The sequence below is a fragment of the Neofelis nebulosa genome, chromosome 15 (assembly GCF_028018385.1).
Source record: "Neofelis nebulosa isolate mNeoNeb1 chromosome 15, mNeoNeb1.pri, whole genome shotgun sequence".
NCBI classification, from domain to species: domain Eukaryota; kingdom Metazoa; phylum Chordata; class Mammalia; order Carnivora; family Felidae; genus Neofelis; species Neofelis nebulosa.
Window position 1 is genome coordinate 21,367,406 of NC_080796.1, and position 25,319 is coordinate 21,392,724.

Below are 25,319 nucleotides of genomic sequence, written 5' to 3' on the forward strand. Positions count from 1 at the left end.
TGCTTCCATGTCTTGGCTATTGTCCATAATGCTGCAGTGAACATGGGAGTGCAGATATCTTTTCAGGTTAGTGTTTTTCATTTTCTTCAGATAAATACTCAGAAGTGGAGTTACTGGATCATATAGTAGTTCTATTTTTAATTTCTGAGGAACCTCCCTACTATTTTCTGGAGTGGCTGTACCAATTTACATTTCCACCAGCTGTGCACAGGGGTTCCCTTTTCTCTACATCCTCACTAGCACATGTTATTTCTTATATTTTTGGTAATAGCCATACTGATAGATATGAGGTGATCTCTCATTGTGATTTTGATTTGCATTTCCATGATGATTAAGTGATTTTGAGCATCTTTTCATGTACTTGTTGTCCACCTGTATTTCTTCTTTGGAAAAAGGCCTATTCAGATCCTCTGTCAGTGTTTTAATTGGGTTGTTTAATTTTTTGCTATTTAAGTGGTAGAAGTTCTTTATGTATTTTGGATATTAACCCCTAATCAGATACATTATTTCCAAATTTTTTATCCCACTTGGCAGGTTGCCTTTTCATTTTGTTGATGGGGTTTTTTGCTGTGCAGAAGCTTTTTAGTTTGATGTGGACTCCACGTGTTTATTTTTGCTTTTGTTGTCTTTGTTTTTGTTGTCAAAGCCGAAAAACCATCACCAAGATCAGTGTCAAGGAGCTTACCACCGTGTTTTCTTCTGAGTTTTATGATCTCAGGTCTTACATTCAAGTCTTTAATCCATTTGAGTTACTTTTTGTAGATGGTGTAAGAGTGTGGTCCACTTTCATTCCTTTGCCTGTGGGTGTCAGTTTTCCCAACACCATTTATTGAAGAGACTGTTCTTTCCCCATGGTATATTCTTGGTTCCTTTGTCATAAATTAATTGAACAAAAACGTGACTAATCTTGGATAGCAGTGAGATGCATAGAATTGATGTTAAGGTAGCAAATAGCTCAAGGAGCTTCTTTATTTTACTTTTATAAGTGTTTCAGGCCTCAACAAAGTCATTTTCAAAAAAGTAGATTTATCTCAAATATTGAAATCAGAAGTGTGTTTGCAGTAATAAATTAATAAATAAGAAATTAAAGCTGATTTAAATCATTTCTTACTCCACAGGTACCGAAAACAAATGGAAGAAATGCAGAAGGCTTTCAATAAAACAATAGTAAAACTTCAGAATACTTCGAGAATAGCAGAGGAGCAGGTTGGTCATCTTCAAGCCTTATTTACTTTTTATATAAATTTCTTCCGAATTCTGTAGGCCCTTGCTGGTAAGAAGAATAAGTAGTATTTGTTCATTTCTTCCCCTGATAGGTGATGATTAAGCCTGTTAGAGGATGTCATGTTTGGGAAATTACCTAGCTATTAGCATCTGCATCTCTCTCCTGTAGAGAGAATTTTCTTGAGCATTGTTCCTATTACATTTCAAAATTTGTGTGTGTGTGTGTGGTAGAAGTGCAGTGGACTTTGTTAAACTCAAATCTTCTGTGGTTTTCTACACAGTCTGACTGATTGCAGATGAAAACAGCTGTGTTGCTTCTTTTTAATCCTCATATCTTTTCATTTCTTTTTTTCTCTATCTCTTGCCTGGAGCTATGCACTGATGCCATAGAATAGTGGCCATTGCCTTGTCATGTTGATTTTAAGGAAACAGTTTCAGTATTGCAGTATTCAAATGTTTATTAAATGTTTTTACAGTGTGTTACTACAATGAAGAAACACTATACTTTTCTAAAGTTTTTCCCGGACTAGGGGATGATGAGATGAGGTGAGGGGGCCTGAGGTTTCAGAATTTAGTAGCATCTTACTCTCAGTTCCTGACACATTACAATTGTGGTTCCATACAAATTTCCTCCTTTAGCGGGTTTTTTTCATTGAAGTTTGAGTTATTTACGTATTTTGAATACAAGTCCTTTATTAGAGATATGCTTTGCAAATATTTTCTCTCAGTTCATTATTTGTTTTGTCATTTCTCTTAAAAGTATCTTTTGAAGAGCAGAAGTTTTTAATTTGTTGAGGCCTATTTACCCATTTTGTCTTTGCTCTATAAAATCTTACCTTAACCCAGAGTCATAAAGATTTTTTTCCTCTCTTTTCTTCTAAAAGTTTTATAGCTTTTGTTTTACATTAGGTTTATGATTGATTTTAATTTTTACGTGTTGCAAAGTAAGGATCAAAGTTATTTTTTGGTGGGGATGGGGATGGAAAAACATGAATATTCCTTTATTCCTTTATTTTGTTCTGTTCATCTGTCCTTATGCTGATACCAGACTGTTAACTATTCCTGTATCTTTATAGGAACTTTTGAAGTCACATAGCGTGAATCTTCCAACTTTGTTCATCTCTTCCAAAATTGTTTTGGCTAATACAGATTTTAGAATCAGCTTGTCAATTTCTACAAAAACAACATGTTTACATTTTAACTGGGATTTTGTTGGAATTTATAGATCAGTTTGGAGAATCGACATCTTAACATACTGTCTTCTGACCCATGAACACAGTATTTATTTAGTTGTTCACTGATTTTAATGGTTGAAATGATTTCCCATCTGTATTTTCTCTTTACAATATATATAATATCTGTGCCTTATTATTTAAATACTTGTAAATAATTTGTGTATTATTAACAGTATTAAAGATCAGTCTTGATGAGAAGTGTTAATCAACTTACTAAATTTCGAAGTTTTTTTTTCTTTAAATGTTTGTAGCTGTCAGGAATTTATCAGTATTTGTCAAATGTGAGTCAGAAGATACAGTTTAATGAATTACCTTTAGCATCTTAAGAAGATGGAAGTAGGATAGAAAGTATCAGTGTATCACAGTAAGGGAAGTGAAACTTCTTGTTGCAGTTTTATACATCCATCTCCCCCAAGCAACCCCCACCGCCCCCCAACACAGTTGAGATTTAAAATTTATTTAAATCTAATTTTTTATTGTCTTATTTTTTTGAGAGAGAGACAGAGACAGAGCACAATAGGGGAGGGGCAGAGAGAGAGGGAGACACAGAATCCGAAGCAGGTTCCGGGCTCTGAGGTGTCAGCACAGAGCCCAACGGAGGGCGCAAACCCACGAGCTGTGAGATCATGACCTGAACCGAAGTCAGATGCTTAACTGACTGAGCCACCCAGGTGCCTCGAAAAATTTATTTAAATCTAAATTCGAGAAACTTACTCTGGAATGATAAATGGTTATATGGCTATTTCATACAGCATCCTACAGAGTGTTAGATTTCTTTTACTTTCTGTCCTGTTTTCCTCTTCCCCAAATTCATTAGTAACTTGAAATTTTCAGTACAGTGTCCCTAATGGTCATACTCCTGACCATGAGTATGATGCATATTTCCCTAAAATATACATGCAAATGATATTTTAAATAAAGACATGTTTGTTGATTATCTAAGCTGGAAAGATAGGTGTTTTGATTGATTTATTTTCATTGGGGATTAGTTTAGCATTGACTAGCTCATCAGTTGTGGCTTTTTGATTATGTGACATCCTAAGTTCCATCCTAATGTGCAATAAAATAGAACTTTTAAAAGCTTGCTGTGAGCCTGCTTTATATACAAAAACATTTTTCAAAAAATTTTCAACATGTTTTTGTGCTTTGGTTGAAAAACACGTATTTGACAAAATGTTTTGCATATAGCTGAGTATATGCTGGTTTATACATATGGAGCCCAAATTAACTTGAAAAGTATTTTATTAACTTCTATTAGACAGTATTCTACATGGTAGCAGTAAATGGCAACATGATTTCTTGGAGGGAGAGGGGAAGGAGGGTTCAACAGTCTCAGATTCTTTTTTTGTTTTGTTTTGTTTTTTAAATTTCTGGTTACACTTTACCATATTCATTCATTAAGAGCTTGCTATTAATATGTTTTTTTTAATTCTTGAGGAACTTAGTAATTTTTCCAGGTGTTTTTACTTGAATTTACAGCATATTTAAAGTACAGATGAGACTTGCACACACTCAAAAATAATACTTATTTCTTTCTTTATCATAGGATCAGCGGCAAACTGAAGCCATCCAGTTACTACAGGCACAATTGACCAACATGACACAGCTTGTTTCAAACCTATCGACAACAGTAGCAGAATTACAACGTGAGGTAATTGTTATTGCTGGTGTTGTAAGACAAACTGCATATGTAGAGGTTGTCATAAAGACAAGATTCTTAAGAATGTAGTGTCTAAGATCTTTAACCAAACAAAATTGTCATTTATAGAGAACTTGTTCACAACACCAGAATGTGGCATTTTATAAAAAATTTTTTTTAATATTTATTTTGAGAGAGAGAGTACAAGCACAGGTGGGGCAGAGAGAGAAGGAGACCCAGAATCCAAAGCAAGCTCCAGGCTCTGAGCTGTCAGCACAGAGCCCGACATGGGGCTCAAACCCACGAACCTCAAGATCATGACCTGAGCTAAAGTTGGATGCTTAACCTACTGAGCCACCCAGGGGCCCCCAGGATGTGGCATTTTAAAGTTTATATATTAATAATGATAATCTTTTGGAAAACAAGGCATTCATAGTTTAGGTCTTACCTAAAATACGGTTATAAGTCAATTCTGTTAGGCCTTTTTCAGACCACCGATACTTCATTTTCAGCTCAAAAAGTCTTCTTCAGTTGCTTAACAAAGCAAAAATTTTGTTGAATTATTAAGTATTTATTGAACATCCAGTGTATATGAAGTGTGAGCTATGTAGTCCTCGGGGCATACAGCAGTGAGTAGTCCCTGGCCACATAAGTGCCTCTCTCCTGGGGGAGAGAGAGAATATATATAGTAAATACATGTTAGGGACAGTAGGATAGAAATGAAATGTGTGTGTGTGGAGTGGCATGGTAAGGGTTGCTCCTTTAGCTAGAGTGATTTTGGAAGGCTTATTTATCTGAGGCGGTGGTGTTAGAACTTGAGTACTCAAGAAGACTTAGCAGCCACATGGGCCTAGGGTCCGAACAAACCTGTTACTAGCAGAACTAGGGCAAAGGACCCACGATTAGAAATAGTGTAATGTGACTCCGTTGATCAAGTGTCTGACTCTTGATTTCGACTCAGGTCATGATCTCATGGTTCGTGGGTTCAAGCCCTGCTTTGGGCTCTGTATTGACAGTGCAAAGCCTGTGTGAGATCCTCTCTGCCTCTCTCTCTGTTCCTCCCCTAATCAGTCTCTCTCTCTCAAAAAAATAAACTAAAATTAAAAAAAGAAAGAAATAGTGTAATGTGTCTGAGGGTAGAAAGAAAGTTGGCATGGTTGGAGCGGAGTGAATGAGGGGAAGGAGGGTCAGGGATCCAGTCATGTAGGCCTTAGTAGGCAATGTAGAGTTTAAATTTTATTCTGATCATTGCAAGTCATTGGAAAGAATTAAGAAGTGACATGGGTCATCTCACTGACAACACTTTGAGAAGCTCCCCATTTGTTGTCCTATGGAGAATTGCCTCTTGGGGAACAGCAAGAGCAGAAGTGAGGAGGAAACCAGTTAGGATGCAGTTTCAGTAACCTGAGTGAGGTGATGTTGGTTTGGACTGAGCTGTTAGAAGTGGATAACAGTGTGAAGTTGTGTTCAGGAAATATTTAAGAGAATGACAAGCCTTACTGAAAGACTGGATGCGTGGGATGAGCAACTAAGGATGATCCCCACGTTTTTGGCTTAAATAACTGGGTGATTGCTGGTTCAGTATTGTAAGACGGCAAAGACTGGGCAGGAGCAAGATTTTTTTTTCCCTCCCTGAGGAAATAGTACAGATGGAAAGACACAGCAGATGTGGCAAAATGTTAACTTTGGTGAACATAAAGTGAAAGGCATGAATATGTTCATTGTGCTAATTTTTAAAGTTTTCCTTAGGTTTGAAAACGTTCAAAGAATTGGGGGGGAAAAAGAAGAAAAAGACATTGCCTCACAGTAGTACGTTTTCTAAGAACATGCCCTACGTTTTATCATTTGGAAATACATTTTAAAAATGTTAAAAATGATTTGTCTTTTGATTTTTATATCCCACTATATTTTTTCCTAGTATAATTTTTATACTATAATAATAATATAACAAAATTTAATGCTAATATAATATTTAATATATAAACTATGTAATAATTATTAAATCCTTTTCCATCAGGTTTCAGATCGACAGAGCTATCTTGTCATATCTTTGGTTCTCTGTGTTGTCTTGGGACTGATGCTTTGTATGCAGCGCTGTCGAAACCCCTCTCAATTTGATGGAGATATTTCAAAACTTCCTAAAAGTAATCAATATCCAAGCCCTAAAAGGTAATATCAGCATCTTATTTCACATTTTTTACTGTGTTTTTTACATTTTTGAGAAATTTGACAGAATAAAGGAATACTGAGATAATTTTTCCCCCATATGATTGTCTTACAACTGCAGTGTTAAAACATCATTGGAACTAGAGAGATGGTCCTGTACCTGGAAGGTTCTGTAGCCCAGATTAAAGAGAAAACACGAATAGGAAGTGCATACCCTTGAAATGTTTTGGTTGTAAAGGATGCTCGAATGTGGAATTCAAAGGGAGAGGATAATAGATATTTTAATATAGCACCTTTTAGAGAATGACCTTTAAAGTTTTTTTTTTGTTTTTTTTTTTTTTACACATAATAAACAATAACTGGAGTGTTACACTAGAGATCAGCATTCTGGGGCGTGTTTAATTCTCAATAGCTTCCATCAAGCCCCAACCGCAAAGTAAATTATATGTAGTTTACCCTGTTCTCAGTGTTGGTTTTTCTTCATGTTTTAGGTGTTTCTCTTCCTATGATGATATGAATTTGAAAAGGAGAACCTCATTCCCACTCATCAGATCCAAGTCTCTACAGTTAACTGGCAAAGAAGGTAGATTTTTGTGCAATACGTATACATACACATGAATGTGGCTTACTTCTGGCATAAGTATAATGTCAGTGTTGTGTTCGAAACCATCTGCAACAGAATAGTGGGTACAAGTAACCTTTGTGTTTGTGCTGTGTCAAAGCTGCCTTATCATTTTCACACTTTATATATATATATATATATCTTTATTCCTAAAAGCCTAGAGGGTGGGGAAGGGGGGCTTAGTTTAATTAGCCATTGGTAGCTTTATTTGCACCTGCTCCTGTTTAGAAGTATTTCTTTTTAGAAAGAGATGTTTGAGAAAGTTCAACAGATTTGGAAAACCTGAATGTGCTCCCATAGCATCCTGTGCTTATCTGCCTCCTCTTCTTGTACAGGTAGGACCCCTTTTGTCTCTAGTTTAGGACCATGAGGCACTTTCTGAAAAAAAATCTAGTCTACCTCTTATTTATAGGCCAGGGTCTATAATAGCGTTCCATTGTCTGACACTCAATACTTAAATTCAAATGAATGAATATGTACTGAGTGGCTGTTTTTCTGTATCCGTTCTTTTGTAATTTGTACTTATTTTTTGTAATTAGTAGTTATTAAGAGACTTACATTTATAGCAGTATTAAAATAGCCAAATTAATTATATATTTCAGTTAGGAATGCTTTCTTAATTATTGGCTCCCCTTTCTTTAGGACTTAGTATGCAGCAGCATGTTTCAGCTGACTAACTCATTTGAGTGATCATTGCTGAGCATCACTGGTTTTACTGTTATCACAAAGCTTTACTGATTTAACCCATTACATATGTGCTTACTTACGATTAGTAAACCTCTTCTTTCTTCCTGCCTTTTTCTCTTTTTCTTCTGTTGGCTGATTTTTTACTATAACTGAAAAAAAATTTTTAATTTATTTTTAAGTTTATTTACTTATTCTGAGAGACAGAGAGAGAGAGAGTGTGTGTGTGTGTGTGCAAGCAGGGGAGGGACACAGGGAGAGGGAGAGAATCCTAAGCAGGCTCTGCACTGACCGTGTGCAGCCCAATGTTGGCCTTGAACTCACAAACCCATGAGATCATGACCTGAGCCGAGATCAAGAGTCGGACACTTAACTGACTGAACCACCCAGGCACCCCTATAACTGAAATTTTTTATTGAAGTGTTACATGTAAGAAAATGTAATTACATGTAAAGCTTGGTGAATTTTCTTTTTTTTTTAATTATTTTACTTTATTTTTTTAAAATTTACATCCAAGTTAGTTAGCATATAGCGCAATAATGATTTCAGGAGTATAATCCAGTGATTCATCTCCTATATATAATACCCAGTGCTCATCCCAAATGCCTTCCTTAATGCCTCTTGCCCATTTAGCCCATCCCCCACCAAAAACCCTTTCAGCAACCCTCAGTTTATTCTCTGTATTTAAGAGTCTCTTATGTTTTGTCCCCCTCCCAGTTTTTATATTATTTTTGCTTCCTTTCCCTTACGTTCATCTGTTTTGTATCTTAAATTCCGTATGAGTGAAGTCATGTGATACTTGTCTTTCTCTGATTAATTTTGTTTAGCATAATACAGTCTAGTTCTATCCACGTAGTTCCAAATGGCAAGATTTCATTCTTTTTGATTGCCGAGTAATACTCCATTGTGTATATATACCACATCTTCTTTATCCATTCATCAGTCAATGGACATTTGGGCTCTTTCCATATGGCTATTGTCCATAGCACTGCTATAAACATTAGGGTGCATGTGCCCCTTTGAAACAGCACACCTGTATCCTTTGGATAAATACCTAGTAGTGTAATTGCTGGATTGTAGGGTAGTTCTATTTTTAATTTTTTGAGGAACCTCCACACTTTTCCAGAGTAGCTGCACCAGCTTGCGTTCCCACCAGCGGTGCAAAAGCGTTCCTCTTTCTCCGCATCCTCACCAACATCTGTTGTTGCCTGAATTGTTAATTTTAGCCATTCTGACAGGGGGGAGGTGGTATTTCATTGTGGTGTTGATTTGTATTTCCCTGATGATGAGTGCTGTTGAACATGTTTTCATGTGTCTGTTAGCCAAAGCTTGATGAATTTTCATAAACCAAATGAACACACCTGTATGACAATACCCAGATTAAGGTGGAGAACTTAGGGTGCCGGATGAATTTTATTACTTTATGTACCGCATGGAAATATATTAATCATAAAGTATTTGTTTTTCTGCGACTGGTTTTTTTCACTGAACATCATGTCCTCTGGGTTCATCCACGTACATGCGACCAAATTTCCTTCCTTTCTAAAACTCAGTAATATTCTGTTTTCAGATACACCACAATTTGTTTATTTCATCTGTTGATAGGCATTTAGATTGTTTCCAGCTCTTGGCTATTGTGAATATTGCTGATATGAACATGAGTGTGCAAATATCTCTTTAAGACCTTGCTTTCAGTTCTTCTGTATGTATACTCAGACATTGGATTGCTATATCATCTGGTAGTTTTATTTTTTTTATTTTTTATTAAAAATATTTATTTTAATGCTTATTTTTAAGAGAGGAAAACAGAGAGCACAAGTAGGGGAGGGGCAGAGAGAGATGGAGACACAGAATCGGAAACAGGCTCCAGGCTCGGAGCCGTCAGCACAGAGCCTGACGCGGGGCTCGAACTCACAGCCGTGAGATCGTGACTTGAGCTGAAGTCAGACACTTAATCGACTGAGCCATCCAGGTGCTCTGGTAGTTTTATTTTTTGAGGAAACTTTCCACTGTTTTCTATAGTGGCTGCCTATTATACAATCCCTCTAGCAGTATACGAGGGTTACAGTTTTCTCCACATCCTCACCAACACTTGTTTTTTTTTGTTTGTTTGTTTGTTTTTGTTTTTTGGATAGTAGTCATCCTAATGGGTGTGGTGAATTCTCATTGTGGTTTTCATTTGCATTTCTCAGATAGAAATGTTGAGCATCTTTTCATGTGCTTGGTGGACATTTGTGAATCATCTTTGGAGAACTATCCTTTGCCCAGTTAAAAAACTTTTTTATTTGATATTTTTCTTTTTTAACTTTATTTAAATCCAAGTTAGTTAACATATAGTGTAATCATGGTTTCAGAAACAGAATTTAGTGATTCATCACTTATGTGTAACACCCAGTGCTTATCCCAGCAAGTGCCCTCCTTAATGCCCATCGCCCATTTAGCCCATCCCACCTCCCCTCCAGCAAGCCTCAGTTTGTTCTCTGTATTTAAGAGTCTAGGGGCACCTGTGTGGCTCAGTCAGTTAAGTGGCCGATTTCGTCTCAGGTCATGATCTCACAGTTCATGGGTTCGATCCCTGTGTTGGGCTCTGGGCTGACAGCTCAGAGTCTGGAGCCTGCTTCAGATTCTGTGTCTCCCTCTCTCTGCCCCACCCCAGCTTGCTCTCTCTCTCTCTCTCTCTCTCTCAAAAATAAATAAACTTTAAGAAAAAAAAGAGTCTCTTATGGTTTGCCTCCCTCTCTGTTTTTATTTTATTTTTCCTTCTATTTGGATTTTTTGTTAATTTCTTTATATATTCTGGATATTAATCCCTTATGAGATACATGATTTGCAAATGTATTTTCCCATTCCTTGGATCATTTTTTCACTCTCGATTTTGTTCTTTGATGGACAAATGTTTTTAAGTTTGACGAGGTCTCATTTGTCTATTTCTGCTTTTGTTGCCTATACTTTAGATGTCATATCCAAGAAATCATTGCCAAGTCTTGTGTCATGAAGTTTCCCCTGTGTTTTCTTATAGGAATTTTATAATTTTACACCTTAGATCTTTAATCCATTTTCAGTTAACTTTTATATATTGTGTAAGGTAAGGTCCAACTTCATTCTTTTGCATGTCAGTATCCAGTTTTCCCAGTACCATTTGTTGAAGAAACTGTTTTTTCCCCCATTGACTGGTCTTGTTACTTTTGTTGAAGATTATTTGACCATATGTGTAAGAGTTTATTTCTGCGTTCTTTATTCCATTGGTCTACTTATCTCTCTTAGTGCCACACCGTTTTGACTGTAGCTTTGTAACACATTTTGAAATCAGGGGCGTGAGCCCTCAAACTCCATTCATCTTTTTCAAAATGGCTTTTTCTATCTGAGGTTCCTTGAGATTCAATATAAATTTTAGGATGTATTTTTCTATTTCAACAACAAAAAAATATTGTTGGGATTTTGGTGGGGATTAGGCTGAATCTGTAGATTATTTTGGTAGTTTGTTTAGTATGGACAGTATTAAGTGTTCCAGTCATGAACGTGAGATGTCTTCTCATTTGTTTATATCTTCCTTAATTTCTTCCATCAATATTTTGTACTTTTCTTACACATTCTTAGGCTTATTCCTAAGTAGTTTATTCTTTTTGATACTTTTATCAATGGAATTGTTTTCTTAATTTCCTTTTTGGATTGTTCATCATTAAAGTATAGAAATACAGCTGATTTTTGTGTTGATTTTGTATCCTGCAACTTTGTTAAATCCATTTATTAATTCTAATGTTTTTTTTTTTTATTCTTTATTTTGAGGAAGGGAGGGAGAGAGAGAAAACACAAGTGGGGGAGGGGCAGAGAGAAGGAGATTCATATACATGATTGCATCCCATTTCAATATTGTATAGTATTTCAGTAACTGACCAGTTCACAGTGTATTTATCCATTCTACTGCTACTTACAGTTGGGGCTATTATAGGTAATGCTGCTGTAAACATTCCTTTGTATACTGGAACATAGTTGTATGAGTTTCTCTAGGAATATTACTTATATTTAACACTGCTGGGTTGTAGGTCATGTTTATCTGCAAGTGAACAGATAATGGTAGACTTTTCCAAAGTGGTCATAACAGAGTATGCTTCTACTAGTGCCTTGAGAATTTCCATTATTCTACATTCTTGCCAACAAACACCGGATTCCCAGGTTGTAAAGTGTTCGTTAATCTTATCACAGTTATAATTTGCATTTGCCTGATTACTAATGAAGTTGAACAACTTTACTTATGCCTTTTAGTCATTTGGCTTTCCTGGACAACTGTAAGTTTTTTGCCTGTTCTTCTGTTAGATTGTTTATCTCTTTTGTACTGGTTTATAATTTTTAAGATTGTAATCATACTCATTGGTTGGTTAAATATGTTGCAGATATTTTATTTCACTTTGAGATTTGTCTTGTAATTGGAGTCTTTTAAATAAGAGAAGCTCCTCTTGATTTCAATGTAATCAAATATATGGGTTTTGCCCCCCATTCCTCAAAAAATGGTGGTTAGTGCTTTTTATCTCCTATTAAACAGAATTTTTTTCTCCAGGTTTATGGATGATACTGTTATAATTTTCTTTTAAATGTTTACTTCAGTTTTTATTTTTAGTTCTTTAATCTACTTAGAATTGATTTTTTTGTATGTGACCTTCGGTAGGAATGCCAATGTAAAATTTTATATAAATATATTCATTTATTTTGGGTTTCTTGGCCATTATTGACTGTTTATGTTTTCATATAAATTCAGAATTATCTATTAAATGTTTCATCACAAACAAAATTTAATTGAGATTACAGTAACTGAATATCAGTTTGGGAAGGATATAAGCATTATCTCTGTTTACTCTAAAAAGGTCAAACTTTTGGGAGCTTTATTCCTAGAGTATTTTTTGATGCTGGTAAATGCTATCATGTGTGTGTGTGTGTGTGTGTGTGTGTGTTTATTGCTGGTATGTAGAAATACAATAGATTTTGGTATTATTGAGATTAGCTGTGTGCTTATTCATTTTCCCTGGATCTGTCCATTTCTGATAGATAGGTATTAAAGCCTCTACCTATATCCTCTTGCAGTATTAACCTCTTTATCATTATGAAATGCTGGTCTTTATCCCTGATAATTACCTTTTTCTGAAATCTGCTCGGTCTGAAATTAATATACCTAACTCTGCTTTTTTTTAATTTGTGTTAGCATGGTATATCTTTCTTTATCCCTATACTTTTAATCTATACCTTTATATTTAAAATGGGTTTCTTGTGAAAATAATCCCATTTACAATTGCACCAAAAATAATAAAATACATAAGAATAAACTGAACCAAGGAGCTAAAAGACCTGTACTCTGAAAACTATAAAACACTGATGAAAGAAATTGAAGATGGCACAAACAAATGGAAAGATATTCCATGCTCATGGGTTGGAAGACCAATATTGTAAAAATGTCCATACTACCCAAAGCAATCTATAGATTTAATGTAATCCCTGTCAAAATACCAACAACAATTTTCACAGAACTGGAACAAATAATACTAACATTTGTATGGAACCACAAGGATCTGAAATAGCTAAAGCAATCTTGAAAAAGAGGAACAAAGCTGGAAGTATCACAATCCCAGATTTCAAGATATACCACAAAGCCATAGTAATCAAAACAGTATAGTTATGGCACAAAAATAGACACATATGTCAGTGGAACAGAGTAGAGAGCCCAGAAATAAATCCACGCCTATATGGTCAGTTAATACATGACAAAGGAGGCAAGAATATACCGTGGGGAAAAGACAGTCTTTTCAACAAATGGTGCTAGGAAAACCAGACAACTACATGCAGAGGAATGGAGGTGGACTACTTTCTTACACCATCCACAAAAATAAACTGAAAATAAAGTTCTAAAATGTGAGATCTGAAACCATAAAACTCCTAAAAAATATATTTTAAAAGAACATAGGCAGTAATTTCTTTGACATTGGCCATAGAAACATTTTTCTAGATAGATAGTCTAGATAGGCAAGGGAAACAAAAGCAAAATTAAAGTATTGGGACTACACCAAAATAAAAAGCTATTGTACAGCAAAGAAAACCATGAACAAAATGATAAGGCAACCTACTGAATGTGAGAAGATATTTCCAAGTGATCATTAATTTGCAAAATATATAAAGATTTTATACAACTCAACACCATGAAACCCAAATAATGCAATTAAAATTGGGCAGAGAACTTGAATAGACATTTTCCCATAGAAGACCTACAGATAGCCAACAAACACATGAAAAAATGTTCAACATCACTGATCATCAGAGAAACACAAATCAAAACCATAATGAGATAACTGCCTCATACCTGTCAGAATGACTAAAATCAAAAGCACAAGAAACAACAAGTGTTGGCAAGGATATGGAGAAAAAGGAACCCTCATGCACTGTTGGTGGGAATGCAAACTGGTGTAACCACTGTGGAAACAGTATGAAGGTTCCTCAAAAAATTAAAAACAGAATTACCATATGATCCAGTAATTCCACTACTGGATATTTACTCAAAGAAAATGAAAACACTAATTTGAAAAGATATATGCATCCTTATGTTTATTGCAGCATTATTTACAGTTGCCAAGATATGGAAAAAAACCTGTGTCTATCCATAGATGAATGAATAAAGATGTGGAATATATATATATATATATATATATATATATATATATATATATGGAATGTTACTCAGCTGTAAGAAAGCATGAGATCTTGCCATTTGCAACAACCTGAATGGACCTGAAGAATATGATGCTAAGTGAAATAAATCAGACAGAGAAAGACAAATGCCTATGATTTTACTCATGTGGAGTAAACATGTTAAGAAACAGGGAAAGAAAAAAGAGACTCTTAAATATACAGAACAAACTGGTGGTTGTCAGAGGGAAGATGGGTATGGGGGATGAGTATAATAGGCAAAGAGGATAAAGAGTATACCTGATGAACACGGAGTAATGTATTCAATTGTTGAATCATTATACTGTACACCTGAAACTTATATAACACTGTATATAAATGTTTTAAAAAATTAAACCAGGTTCTTGAAAACAAAATATAGTTGCATCTTGTGTTTTGATCAGCTCTTACAATCTTTGTCTTTAAATTGGTGTTATTTAGACTGTTGATGTTTAAAGTGATTGTTGATATAGTTGGATTAATATTTACCATGTTTATTATTTGTTGTCCTTATTCTTTGTTCCAATTTTGTCTTTCTGAATTTTTAAAAAAATGTTTATTTTTGAGAGAGAGAGATAGCATGAGCAGGGGAGGAGCAAAGAGAGAGAGATACACAGAATCCGAAGCAGGCTCCAGGCTTTGAGCTGTCAGCACAGAGCCCAGTGTGGGGCTCGAACTCACAAACTGTGAGACCATGACCTGAGCCGAAGTCGGACGCTTAAACTGAGCCACCCAGGCGCCCCCCCACCAATTTTGTCTTTCGTACTTTCTCTGCCTTTTGTGCTTTTAATTCAGCATTGTACATAATCCCATATTTTCTCGGTTCTATTACTTTTCCTAGTGGTTGCCTTAGAGTTTGCAATATACATTTACAACTAATTCAAGTCTACTTTCAAATAACACTATACCACTTCATGGGCAGTACAACTATTTTATAATAACAAAATATTTTTTTTCTCTTTTTCTTTTTTTGTCAAAATATTTGTAATTTCTCCCATCCATCCCTTGCTGTCATTCATTTCACTTCCATGGAAGCATATATATACATAAGCATATTCAAGTACATTTTTGCTATTACTGTTTTGAACAAACTGTTATCTGTTAGATCAATTAAGATTAAGAAAAAGGTTGATTTTTACCTTTAATTATTCCATCTTTGAAGCTCTTCCTTTCTTTATGTAGATATCAGTTTCTGACCTATATTGTTCTCTAACTTTCGGAAGAACTAATTTTAACATTTTTTTGCAAGGCAGGTTTATTGCAACAAATTCCCTCAATTTTTTGCTTGTCTGAGAAGGCATTCCTCCCTCACTTGTGAAGGATAATTTCATAGGATATAGAATTCTAGATTGGTTTGTTTTTTCTCTCAATACTTTAAATATTTCGTTCCACTCTCTTGCATGATTTCTGAGGAAAAATCAGATGTAACTTGTCTTTGCTCTTCTAGTGAGGTGTGTTTTTCTTCTGACTTTTCAGGAGTTTTTCTGTATCTTTGATTTTTTTGAAGTTTGTATATGATATGCCTAGGTGTAGTGTTTTGGCATTTTTTCTGCCTTGTGTTGTATGAGCTTCCTAGATCTGTGTTTTGGTGTCTGGCATTAATTTGGGGGAAATTCTCATTCTTTATTACTTCAGATCTTTCTTTTCCTTTCTCTTATTCTTGTCCTTCTGGTATTCTCATTACACACATGTTACACATTTTGTAGTTGTCCTGCACTTTTTGGATATTCAATTCTAGGGGTTTTTTTCTGTCTTTTTTTTCTTTGCTTTTTGTGTTTGTGTGTGTGGTTTCTTTTTCCAGGATTTTATTTAAATTCAAGTTAGTTAATATACAGTGTAGTGTTGGTTTCAGGAGTAGAATTCAGTGATTCATCACTTACATGTGACATCCAGTGCTCATCCCAGCAAGTGGCCTCCTTAATGCCCATTATCCATTTAGCCCATCCCCCCACCCAACACCCCTCCAGTAACCCTTAGTTTGTTCTGTGTATTTAAGAGTCTCTTATGGTTTGCCTCCCTCTCTGTTTTTATCTTATTTTTCCTTCTCTTCTCCTGTGTTCATCTGTTGTGTATCTTAAATTCCACATAGGAGCAAAGTCATATGGTATTTGCCTTTCTCCAACTAATTTTGCTTAGCATAATACACTCTAGTTCCATCCATATTGTTGCAAATGGCAAGATTTCATTCTTTTTTGATTGCCAAGTATTATTCCATTGTATGTATACACCACATGTTCTTTATCCATTCATCAGTTGATGGACATTTGGGCTCTTAACACACTTTGGTTGTTGTCAGTAGTGCTGCTATAAACGTTTGGGTGCATGTGTTCCTTTGAAATAGCACACTTGTATCCTTTGGATAAGTACCTAGTAGTGCAATTGCTGGGTCGTAGGGTGGTTTTATTTTTAATTTTTTGAGGACCCTCCATGCTGTTTTCCAGAGCCGCACCAGTTTGCATTCCCACCAGCAGTGCAAAAATTCCCACCAGCAGTGCAAAAGAAATCCTCTTTCTCCGCATACTCGCCAACATCTGTTGTTGCCTGAGTTATTAATTTTGTTTATTTATTTTTAAAATGCCGTGTAATTATTTGTTGAAAGGTGGGATATAACATAGTGGTGAGGTGTGGTGGTAAAGGAAGCATTCTGTAGTCCTATGATTAGGCCTCAGGCTTTTGGTGAGCTTTTGTTCCTGACTGTAAACTTCACCAGTGCTTCTCAGCCTTCCCCTTTCCCTTAGGCAGGTTAGGCTCCAATAAAACACCAGTAGGTGCGACTCTACTGAAATAGATCTCCTAAAGTCAGACCTTGTTAAGAAAAACAGATGGGGTGCCTGGGTGGCTCAGTTGGTTAAGTGTCCGACTTTGGCTCAGGTCATGATCTCGCAGTTCATGAGTTCTGGCCCTATGTTGGGCTGTGTGCTGACAGCTCGGAGCCTGGAGCCTACTTCAGGTTCTGTGTCTCCTTTTCTGCCCCACTCGTGTTCTGTTTGGCTCGCTTTCAAAAATAAATAAACATTAAAAAATTAAAAACCTCACAAAACTGTTGGGGCTCCCCTCTTGGAGTCCCCCTTGGACTTTCCTTTTTTTTAATTTTTTTTTTTTTAATCTTTATTTTTGAGAGAGAGAGAGAGAGAGTACAAGCAGGGGAGGAACAGAGAGAGAGGGAGACACAGAATACAAAGCAGGCGCCAGGCTCCAAGCTGACATCAGAGAGCCTGATGTGGGCTCGAACTCACAGACTGAGAAATCATGACCTGAGCCAAAGTCAGAAGCTTGGCCAATTGAGTCACCCAGGTGCCATCCCCCCTGGGACTTCTTAACTTACAGATATATCCACACTGAACATCCAGCAATTTATCAATTGTAGTTCAGGTTTTCCTACCTGGGCACTGTTCCCACAGAGGTTTCTGCCCAGGCAATTTGTGATTGTCTGTATCTGCCTATCTCCAGGTTTTGTGACAGTAGTTTTCCTTGTGACCTCATTTCTCTGAAGTATCTAAGAAGAGTTATTTTTCAGTTTGTTCAGTCTTATACTTGTTGTTATGACAGAGTGGCAACTTCTGTGAATACAGGCACACCTTTTGAGACTAAAGAGAATTTTGTTTCTTCCTTTCCAATCCGTATAGTTTTTATTTCCTTTGTTTCCCTAACTGCAGTGGCTGGCATTTTTAAAATGTTGAATAGAAGTGGTTGGTAGGCACCTTTGTCTTGTTCCCATTCTTAAAGGGAAAACTCTTAGTGTTAAGGATTATGTGTGTCATAGGTGTTTTGTTGATACCTATCCTCTAAGGAAGTTCCTCTCTCCTGTTTTTTTTTAAAGTTTATTTTTGAGAGAGAGAGAGAGAGAGCGCGCGAGCACAAGTTGGGGAGGGGCAGAGAGAGAATCCCAAGCAGGCTCTGCTGTCAGCGTAGAGTCTGACGTGGAGCTCGATCCCACAAAACTCTGAGACCATGACCTGAGCTGATATCAAGCAGCAGAGGCTTAATGAACTGAGGCACCCAGGCACCTCCCTCTCTCTTTTCTTAGTTTGCTGATAGTTCCTCTCCCCCATGAATCTCTGTTTAATTTTACCAAATACTTTTTCAGCTTCTTTTAAGATGATCGTTTCTAATCTCTTATTAAAATTAATTATACTAATTGATTTTCTGGAGTCATACTCTTATTACATTCTTAATAAATACAAGTTGGCATGATACGTTATTTACGTGTGTTTTTTGTGTCTGTATTGTTAATTTCATGTAATTCTGTTTGATACTACTTAGGAATTTTGCTGTCTATTGTTCATGAATAAGATTAGTATATAATTTTTTATTTCTCAGACTGTTGGGTTTTGTTGTGTATAAAGCTTATATTATAAAACCAGATGGCCAGTGCTCTCTTATTTTCTCAGGAAGAGTTTAAAATTATAATTATTTCTTTTTTGAATTATTAGTCACATAGGTCCAGTCCAGAATCTTCTTTGTAAAAGGCTTTTAATTCAGGTTATAGGAACCTGACTTTTTTTGTCAATTTAAATTAAAAATTTCCATGAACTTTTCCATTTCATCTAAATGTTAAAATTTATTAGCATAAAGGTATTCATGTATCTTTTATCTAGTGACTTTTTATTATTCCTCCCTCTCCTTGAAACTTTTTGTTGGAGAAGAAGGATGTTCTTTTTTGCTATCAGTAGAATAGAAGTTGTGCATTATTTTTAACATTTTCTGGTACCTTAGAATTTACAAGTACTCATCGAAGTCTGCAGTTAACCCGTTCTTTTACCTTTTCTTGAATAATACAAAGATCTTTTATCCCCAGCTTGATATATATGTTACTGTTTTGTGTATTTAAATTCTATTTGTTTTGCTTGGTATACAATTATTATTTTTTACACTAGCGTTCATTTACATTTATCCACAGATACGCTGATTTCTTAGTTCTTCAGTTCTTTGAATCTCTCATTTAGTATCTTTTATCAATAGTGGGAAAATTGTTGTTATTGTTGTTTTTTGAGAGTGAGTATGCTCCTGTGCTTGTGTGCGAGTTGGCGGCGGGGGCGGGGGGCAGTGGGGAGAGAGAATCTTAAGCAGGCTCCATGCCCAGCACGGAGCCCAACAAAGGGCTCAATCTCACCACTGTGAGGTCATGACCTGAGCTGAAATTGAGTTAGAAGCTTAACCAGCTGAGCCACCCAGACACCCCAATACTGGAAAATTCTTAACCACTTCCCCCCAAAATATTACCTCTACCTCATTCTCTTTTAGAGTCTCCATTTAATTAAATCCTTCTCAGTTTATCCCCCTTGTCTCCTAAACTCTGTTCTTTTTGCCATTCTGTGCTATATTTGGATGATTTCTTCTGATCTCTTTTCCAGGCCACACATTCTTCAGCTATCTGTAGTCTGCTGTTAAATTCTTCCATTGAGGTTTTAATTTCAGTTATTACATTTTCCATTTCTAGGAATTCTTTTAGTATTTTTTTAAACATCTAGGTCCCTTTTGTGTTTCCTGCAGATATTTTCAAGCTTGTTTTTTATTTAAACATAGTAAGTATAACTGCCTTTGTGGTCTGTGTTTGATAATTCTAATATCTTAAATCTTTGTGAGTGTGTTCATTAATTGTCTCTGCAGCCTCTTGCTCAGGTGCTTAGTGTCTTTCTGTGCTTTGTGTTGGTCCTTCTCTTTGAAAAATTATTTGTAGGGATAATTTGAGAGCTAAAAGGTAGGTCTTTATTCCAGAGAGAATTTGTGTTTGCTTTACATTCACAATACTTTATGTTTATGCCATGAGGTTACTTGGGCCACCAGGTGGTCCCTGCATCGCATGGGTTAATTCTTTCTCTGAGGGTATATAGTTCTTTAGAGTCCCAGCTTACTGTGAGGAGAGTCAGGGTATCTTACTAGACTGTTACTTTGGGTGGGCCCTAAGGTTTGATTTCTGATTCATTACCTTGATACCATTAGACCTGAAGTTCACATACTCTTGCATTGGCAAATGCCGTCAGGACAGAAGTGACTTTTGTGTTCCACTTGACTATCGGGATTCCTATTTTTCATTCACATTTGGAATGGAGATTACCTACTTGATCTTGGCCGCTCTTCAGAGCTTTTAGTGATTTTTGTTTTTTAAAATCCATATTTTAGCTGCATTGAGCAGAGAAGGTGATCTGAGTAACAGTTAACAACCATTTCTAGAAGTAGGTGTCATTTTTTAAAAAAAATTGACTTGAGTAAGATTAGTAATCTAATAGAAATGACTAAAGAGGAATGTCTTTATACTTTTGGTATATTTTTATGAATTTGATATAGTTTATATATTTTGATACTTTTATGTATTTGATGACTTTGTCAACAGATTTCTAAGACATAATGTAAAAAAACGAATTGGTTGAATCATGTCATTAGTTAGTTTGCAGTATATGAAGTTTTATAGGGAATTTTGCAACTTATAAACTTCTGGCTCTGTCAGACCATACATTGTTTACTTTTAATGGTTGAATGAGTGTGAAATCTCATTTATCTTGTCAGTCAAATGTCTTGTCAAGATGTGTATCTTGTCAGTGTCAGAATGGTATACAGCTGTCTTGAATGTGCTTAAAGTAATGAAATCTTAGAAACCTAAAATGAATATTTCTAATTTACTCACCTTGCCAGAAGTATTTATTCATTATTGTTTATGATTATATTCATTATTATAATTATAATTATGTATTCATTATTGCTTATAATTTATATTGCATGCTTAAGCTGTTTTTAGATTTTGGAGTTCATAGTTTCAGTCACAGTAAAATACAAGTGGAAAAAGCGTCTTAAATCTGTTTTTTGTGTGTATGCTCTTTTAACTGGCTTTCATACCTGGTCACAACTGCTTGTTGTACATGATTAACCCACATTTGTGACACAGTGTAGTTTAGTCTTTTAGGGAAATACTCAAATGATCTGTAGGTTTGTTATTAGCTTACCTGGTGATGTTATACTTCTCATCAGGTAAGAGGTTAGGGCTGGGCCCAGGGAAGGATCCTTATTGTGTTGGCTGATAGCTAACTGTCTGTCAGTTAGAAACTTAGGGAAGTTATTTGAAGGTGACCAGTCAAGCCCAAAATAAGAATGGTACCATCTCCCACCTTGTTACTTTTCACTAATTTAAAATGCATAAATATATGCTTAATCTGGTATAATTATAAATTCATTGGATCTGTTAGGAAAGTAATCACTAAAGGATAATATATAATATTTTATAGTGTTTATCATGCATAATCTACTTTACATTTTAAATCTTTTTTAAAAATTTTTTCTTATAGTAGACCCAAATGATTTGTACATCGTAGAACCCCTCAAGTTCTCTCCAGAAAAAAAGGTAATATTTTGATCCTTTTTAAGTATATTGTATTACTTGGTACTAGATGAGGAAATAGCTTGAAAGGTTTGATATAACTGGTCCTTAAATTCTACTGTTTATTTTCAGTTATAGTAATAACACAAATAAATGTCACAAAGGTCAGCAAACTATGACTCACAAGCTGTATCTGGCCTGTGGCCTGTTTTGTATGGGCCTGGAGCCATCTTTAAAGGGTTGTAAAATAAAAAAAGAATATGCAAGAGAGACAGTATGTGAAATACAAAGCCTAAAATACTTACTGCCTGGCCCTTTACAGAAAAGGTTTGCTTTTCTGTGAAGCAAGTTTATGTGAGAAAGCAAGTTATGTGAGAAAACTGAAACTCGGAGATTTTGTCGTCTTGGAATGATCCATTAAATGAGTAGCAAAACTCAAAATAATACTATGATTTTTTCTGTTTTGCCTCTCAAAGTAAGTTGTACTCTTTTTGATTAGAGGTGATGGTCTCTAGGTGAAAGAACTTGGACTTGAGAGACAAATAAACCCAGGATTCAATCCCAACCTGGCCACTTGCTGTGTTGTAACTTGAGCAGAGAACCAAACCTGTGGACCTTGGTTTTCTCATTTAGTAACCAGGGATAAAGTGCCCCCTTCTCAGGGTTGGTAAGGAAGATACACCTGAAAGCAACTTGTGTGGTACCTGGTGCTTAGTAGGTACACAGCTGTTAGTTATCACCCCCTAAATCCATTGTCAGAGGTGGCAGCTAAGAGGGTTTTTTTTTTTAATGTTGTGTTTAGTTTTTGAGAGCCTGCGCGAGTGTGTGCTAGTGGGGGAGGAGCAGAGAAAGAGGGGGACAGAAAATCTGAAGCATGACAGGGTGACAGCAGCGAGCCCAGTGCAGAGCTCGAGCTCACAAACCGTGAGCTCATGACCTGAACCGAAGTCGGACGCTCAACTGACTAAGCCACTCTGGCACCCCAAAAGAGTTTTGACTGAGTATATTTACAAAATGAGAAGGTGATGGTGGTATCTATGCAGAACATAACAGGGCGTCACGCTGTTCATAATGCTGTTTCACTTTTCACTGGGAGCTGGCACTTTCCTCCATTAGTTCAGCTCTCTAGGTGTTTTGAGAGGTTAACTATTGGAAGTCTAATAACTACCCTTTTTAAAAATTTGTGTTCTAGAAAAAACGCTGCAAGTACAAAACTGAAAAAATTGAAACCATAAAGCCGGCAGATCCACTGCACCCGGTAGCCAATGGAGACCTAAGAGGAAGGAAGCCCTTTATGAACCAGAGAGACTTTTCTAATATGGGCGAAGTTTATCACTCTTCTTATAAGGGCCCTCCATCTGAAGGAAGCTCAGAAACATCATCACAGTCTGAAGAGTCTTATTTTTGTGGCATTTCAGCTTGCACAAGTCTGTGCAATGGACAGTCCCAAAAGACAAAAACTGAGAAGAGGGCTTTAAAACGAAGGCGATCTAAAGTCCAAGACCAAGGAAAACTGATAAAAACTCTAATACAGACTAAGTCAGGATCATTGCCGAGCCTGCATGACATAATCAAAGGAAACAAAGAGATCACCGTGGGAACATTTGGTGTCACAGCAGTCTCGGGACATATCTAAAATGAAGAGAACTTTTCATACTGGAGACTTTTTTTTGTTGTTCTTTGAAGAACAGTCTGTGGTATTTGAAGGGTTTGCGGGAGGGAGAAAATATTAATGGGAAAAGTATTCCGAAATTATGGTTTCTGCCTTTTTAAAACAGTAGGTGGGATTGTGTCAATCTTGGTTAATGAGCTGCAGTTTTACAAGGCTGATCACTTCCTACAGGGACAATGGTAGACATTTTATAAAGATGTTTTTTCACAGATTAATTACTGGGACAAACATAATTTGGAAGCCCAGTTCCTTTGGGTGGGATAGGAATGAAAGCCTAAACCTCTTCCTTTAGCTTTGTTCCTATTTCTTGCACCTTCCCATATTTATGTGCCTTTCGTCTATTTATAATGCCACTGGAAGAGGAGGGAGAACTTTTTCTGTCGTTTGATTTCTTTTATAACTTTGTTAGTTTTTTGAAGCTGCAAACACTACAAGGCTTTAAGGTGATCTGTGCCTGAAGTTCAGTAATGTGGGTCAGACAGTGTAAAGTCCTACAGACTTGCCGACTAGACTTCTGTTTAGCAAACTCACTGGAAACAAAAAAATTGCTGGAATTTTTAAGTCTTACTCTTTTCGGTAAATGGCGATACTGGTATTTTCATTTAACTTATTCACACTAGTTTTTCTCTAGTTACTAAATGAGAAAAAAGCCTACAAGATCTTTTCTTGCAAGTGACTGGTATTTGCAAATAAATTTTTTATAAATTCACCTTTTAGACACATTTAACCATTTGTAAAGGGTTTCTTTAGCTACATTACATTTTAAACATTCACAATAAGCACTAATCCTCCAGACTTTCTGGTCAGTGTTTCCTGTTACTGCAGATGGAACATTTGAAGGTTTGTCAAATGAGCCCAGGTCTCATGTGATATAATCACTGCCTATGTCCATATACCCGGAACCAGTTAGTGAGTTTGTCAAACCTTGTCTAATTGGTCAAGTCTAAAGGGATTATTATTCCTTGATGTTTGCTTTGTATTGGCTACAGATGTGCAGAGGTATACATGTGTGATGTCAATGTGTCTGTCTTCATTTTGTCTTTTTTTTCTTTAAAAATAATTGGCAGCGACTGTATTTGAAGAAAATGATTTCTTAGTGTGTGTTTGTACAGTAATGAGTGAAAGTGGAAAGTTTCTTTTTGAAAGGGAGCGAATTGACCATTTTGTGTTGTAAGATTTAAGTTATAACTTATTGAGCACTTTTAGTAATAACTGTTTTTAAATCTGTCTAATACCTTTCTGGGGGTATTGTTTGTAATGTGACCTATTTAAAGCCTTTTTTGTTTGTTTAAGTTGCTGCTTTTAGGTTAACAGTATGTTTTAGATGATTTAAATTTTTTTCCAGTCTGTACAATTAGCCATTCAGAGCAAGAGGGCCTGATTGTATAGAAACTCACTGAAAAGAGGTCCAGAGGGGAGCGGAGCGAGGGCGGGAAGTTCCACATCCGTGTCAGCACCCAGTGTTGTGGAAAGATGACTTTCAATATGTAACTACAGAGCTGTAGTGCCATTAGAAACTGTGAATTTCCAAATAAATCCGAACACTTGTCTTTATTAATTACTGGCTCTTCTGTTCTTTGAAGGAGAACTTACAAATGTATTCACTCTGAACACAGATTGAAGTTTTGCCGCTTTGAAAACTAAATACACCAACATCCCATTACATAATTGATCACATTTAAGGCAACTCTAAACTGACTGAACTTACACATAAACATTTTGTTCCCTGTACAATCAAAATTTCACCATTTGAAACACAAAAAGGACAGTTTTGATCTTTATTCAGGGGAATACATGTCTGTGTTTTCCTCTTATCAGGTGCCATCTTGAGGACGATTAATTTTTCGTTGTTCCCACATTTTACAATTTGGGGTTTATTTCTCCTCTCTGAGGTTAGGCCCACATGAGGAGAAAAAAAAGTTCTTGCCATTTGTAGATTTGCACCTGGTAAGAAGCAGTGTATACATAATATGCTCTCAGAGGTCGTTGAGAGTCAACCTCATTCTATTTTATTTCTTGTAACATTAGGCATTAAAACAGCATACAATGAAAGGAAACTG

At 36.0% G+C, this 25,319-nt stretch overlaps 1 protein-coding gene and 1 long non-coding RNA gene across 10 annotated transcripts in view; one reads left to right on the forward strand and one right to left on the reverse strand.

Annotated features, from left to right (window-relative positions):
• Positions 1-24,817, forward strand: part of SUCO (SUN domain containing ossification factor) — a 92,351-nt gene extending 67,534 nt beyond the window's left edge. For 6 of the 8 annotated variants that reach the window (XM_058701931.1, XM_058701932.1, XM_058701934.1 and 3 more), the window contains 6 exons: positions 1,119-1,206; positions 4,006-4,110; positions 6,116-6,267; positions 6,756-6,847; positions 21,556-21,611; positions 22,780-24,817. In XM_058701931.1, the coding sequence (XP_058557914.1) occupies positions 1,119-1,206; positions 4,006-4,110; positions 6,116-6,267; positions 6,756-6,847; positions 21,556-21,611; positions 22,780-23,223 (937 nt within the window). In that variant the 3' untranslated portion in view covers positions 23,224-24,817. Of the gene's footprint in view, positions 1-1,118; positions 1,207-4,005; positions 4,111-6,115; positions 6,268-6,755; positions 6,848-7,130; positions 7,222-19,768; positions 19,801-21,555; positions 21,612-22,779 lie in introns of all 8 variants that reach the window. The other 2 variants (XR_009254479.1, XR_009254478.1) reach the window with 2 other exon arrangements.
• LOC131496405 (uncharacterized) lies at positions 4,473-17,722 on the reverse strand. 2 transcript variants are annotated; one of them, XR_009254481.1, is made up of 3 exons: positions 17,658-17,722; positions 7,654-7,722; positions 4,473-4,761 (listed from the first exon to the last, which is right to left on the reverse strand). It is a non-coding gene; the product is annotated as an uncharacterized LOC131496405 (long non-coding RNA). The 2 variants fall into 2 exon arrangements; XR_009254480.1 differs by lacking the exon at positions 4,473-4,761 and adding an exon at positions 6,876-6,934.
• Positions 24,818-25,319: the final 502 nt, after the last annotated feature.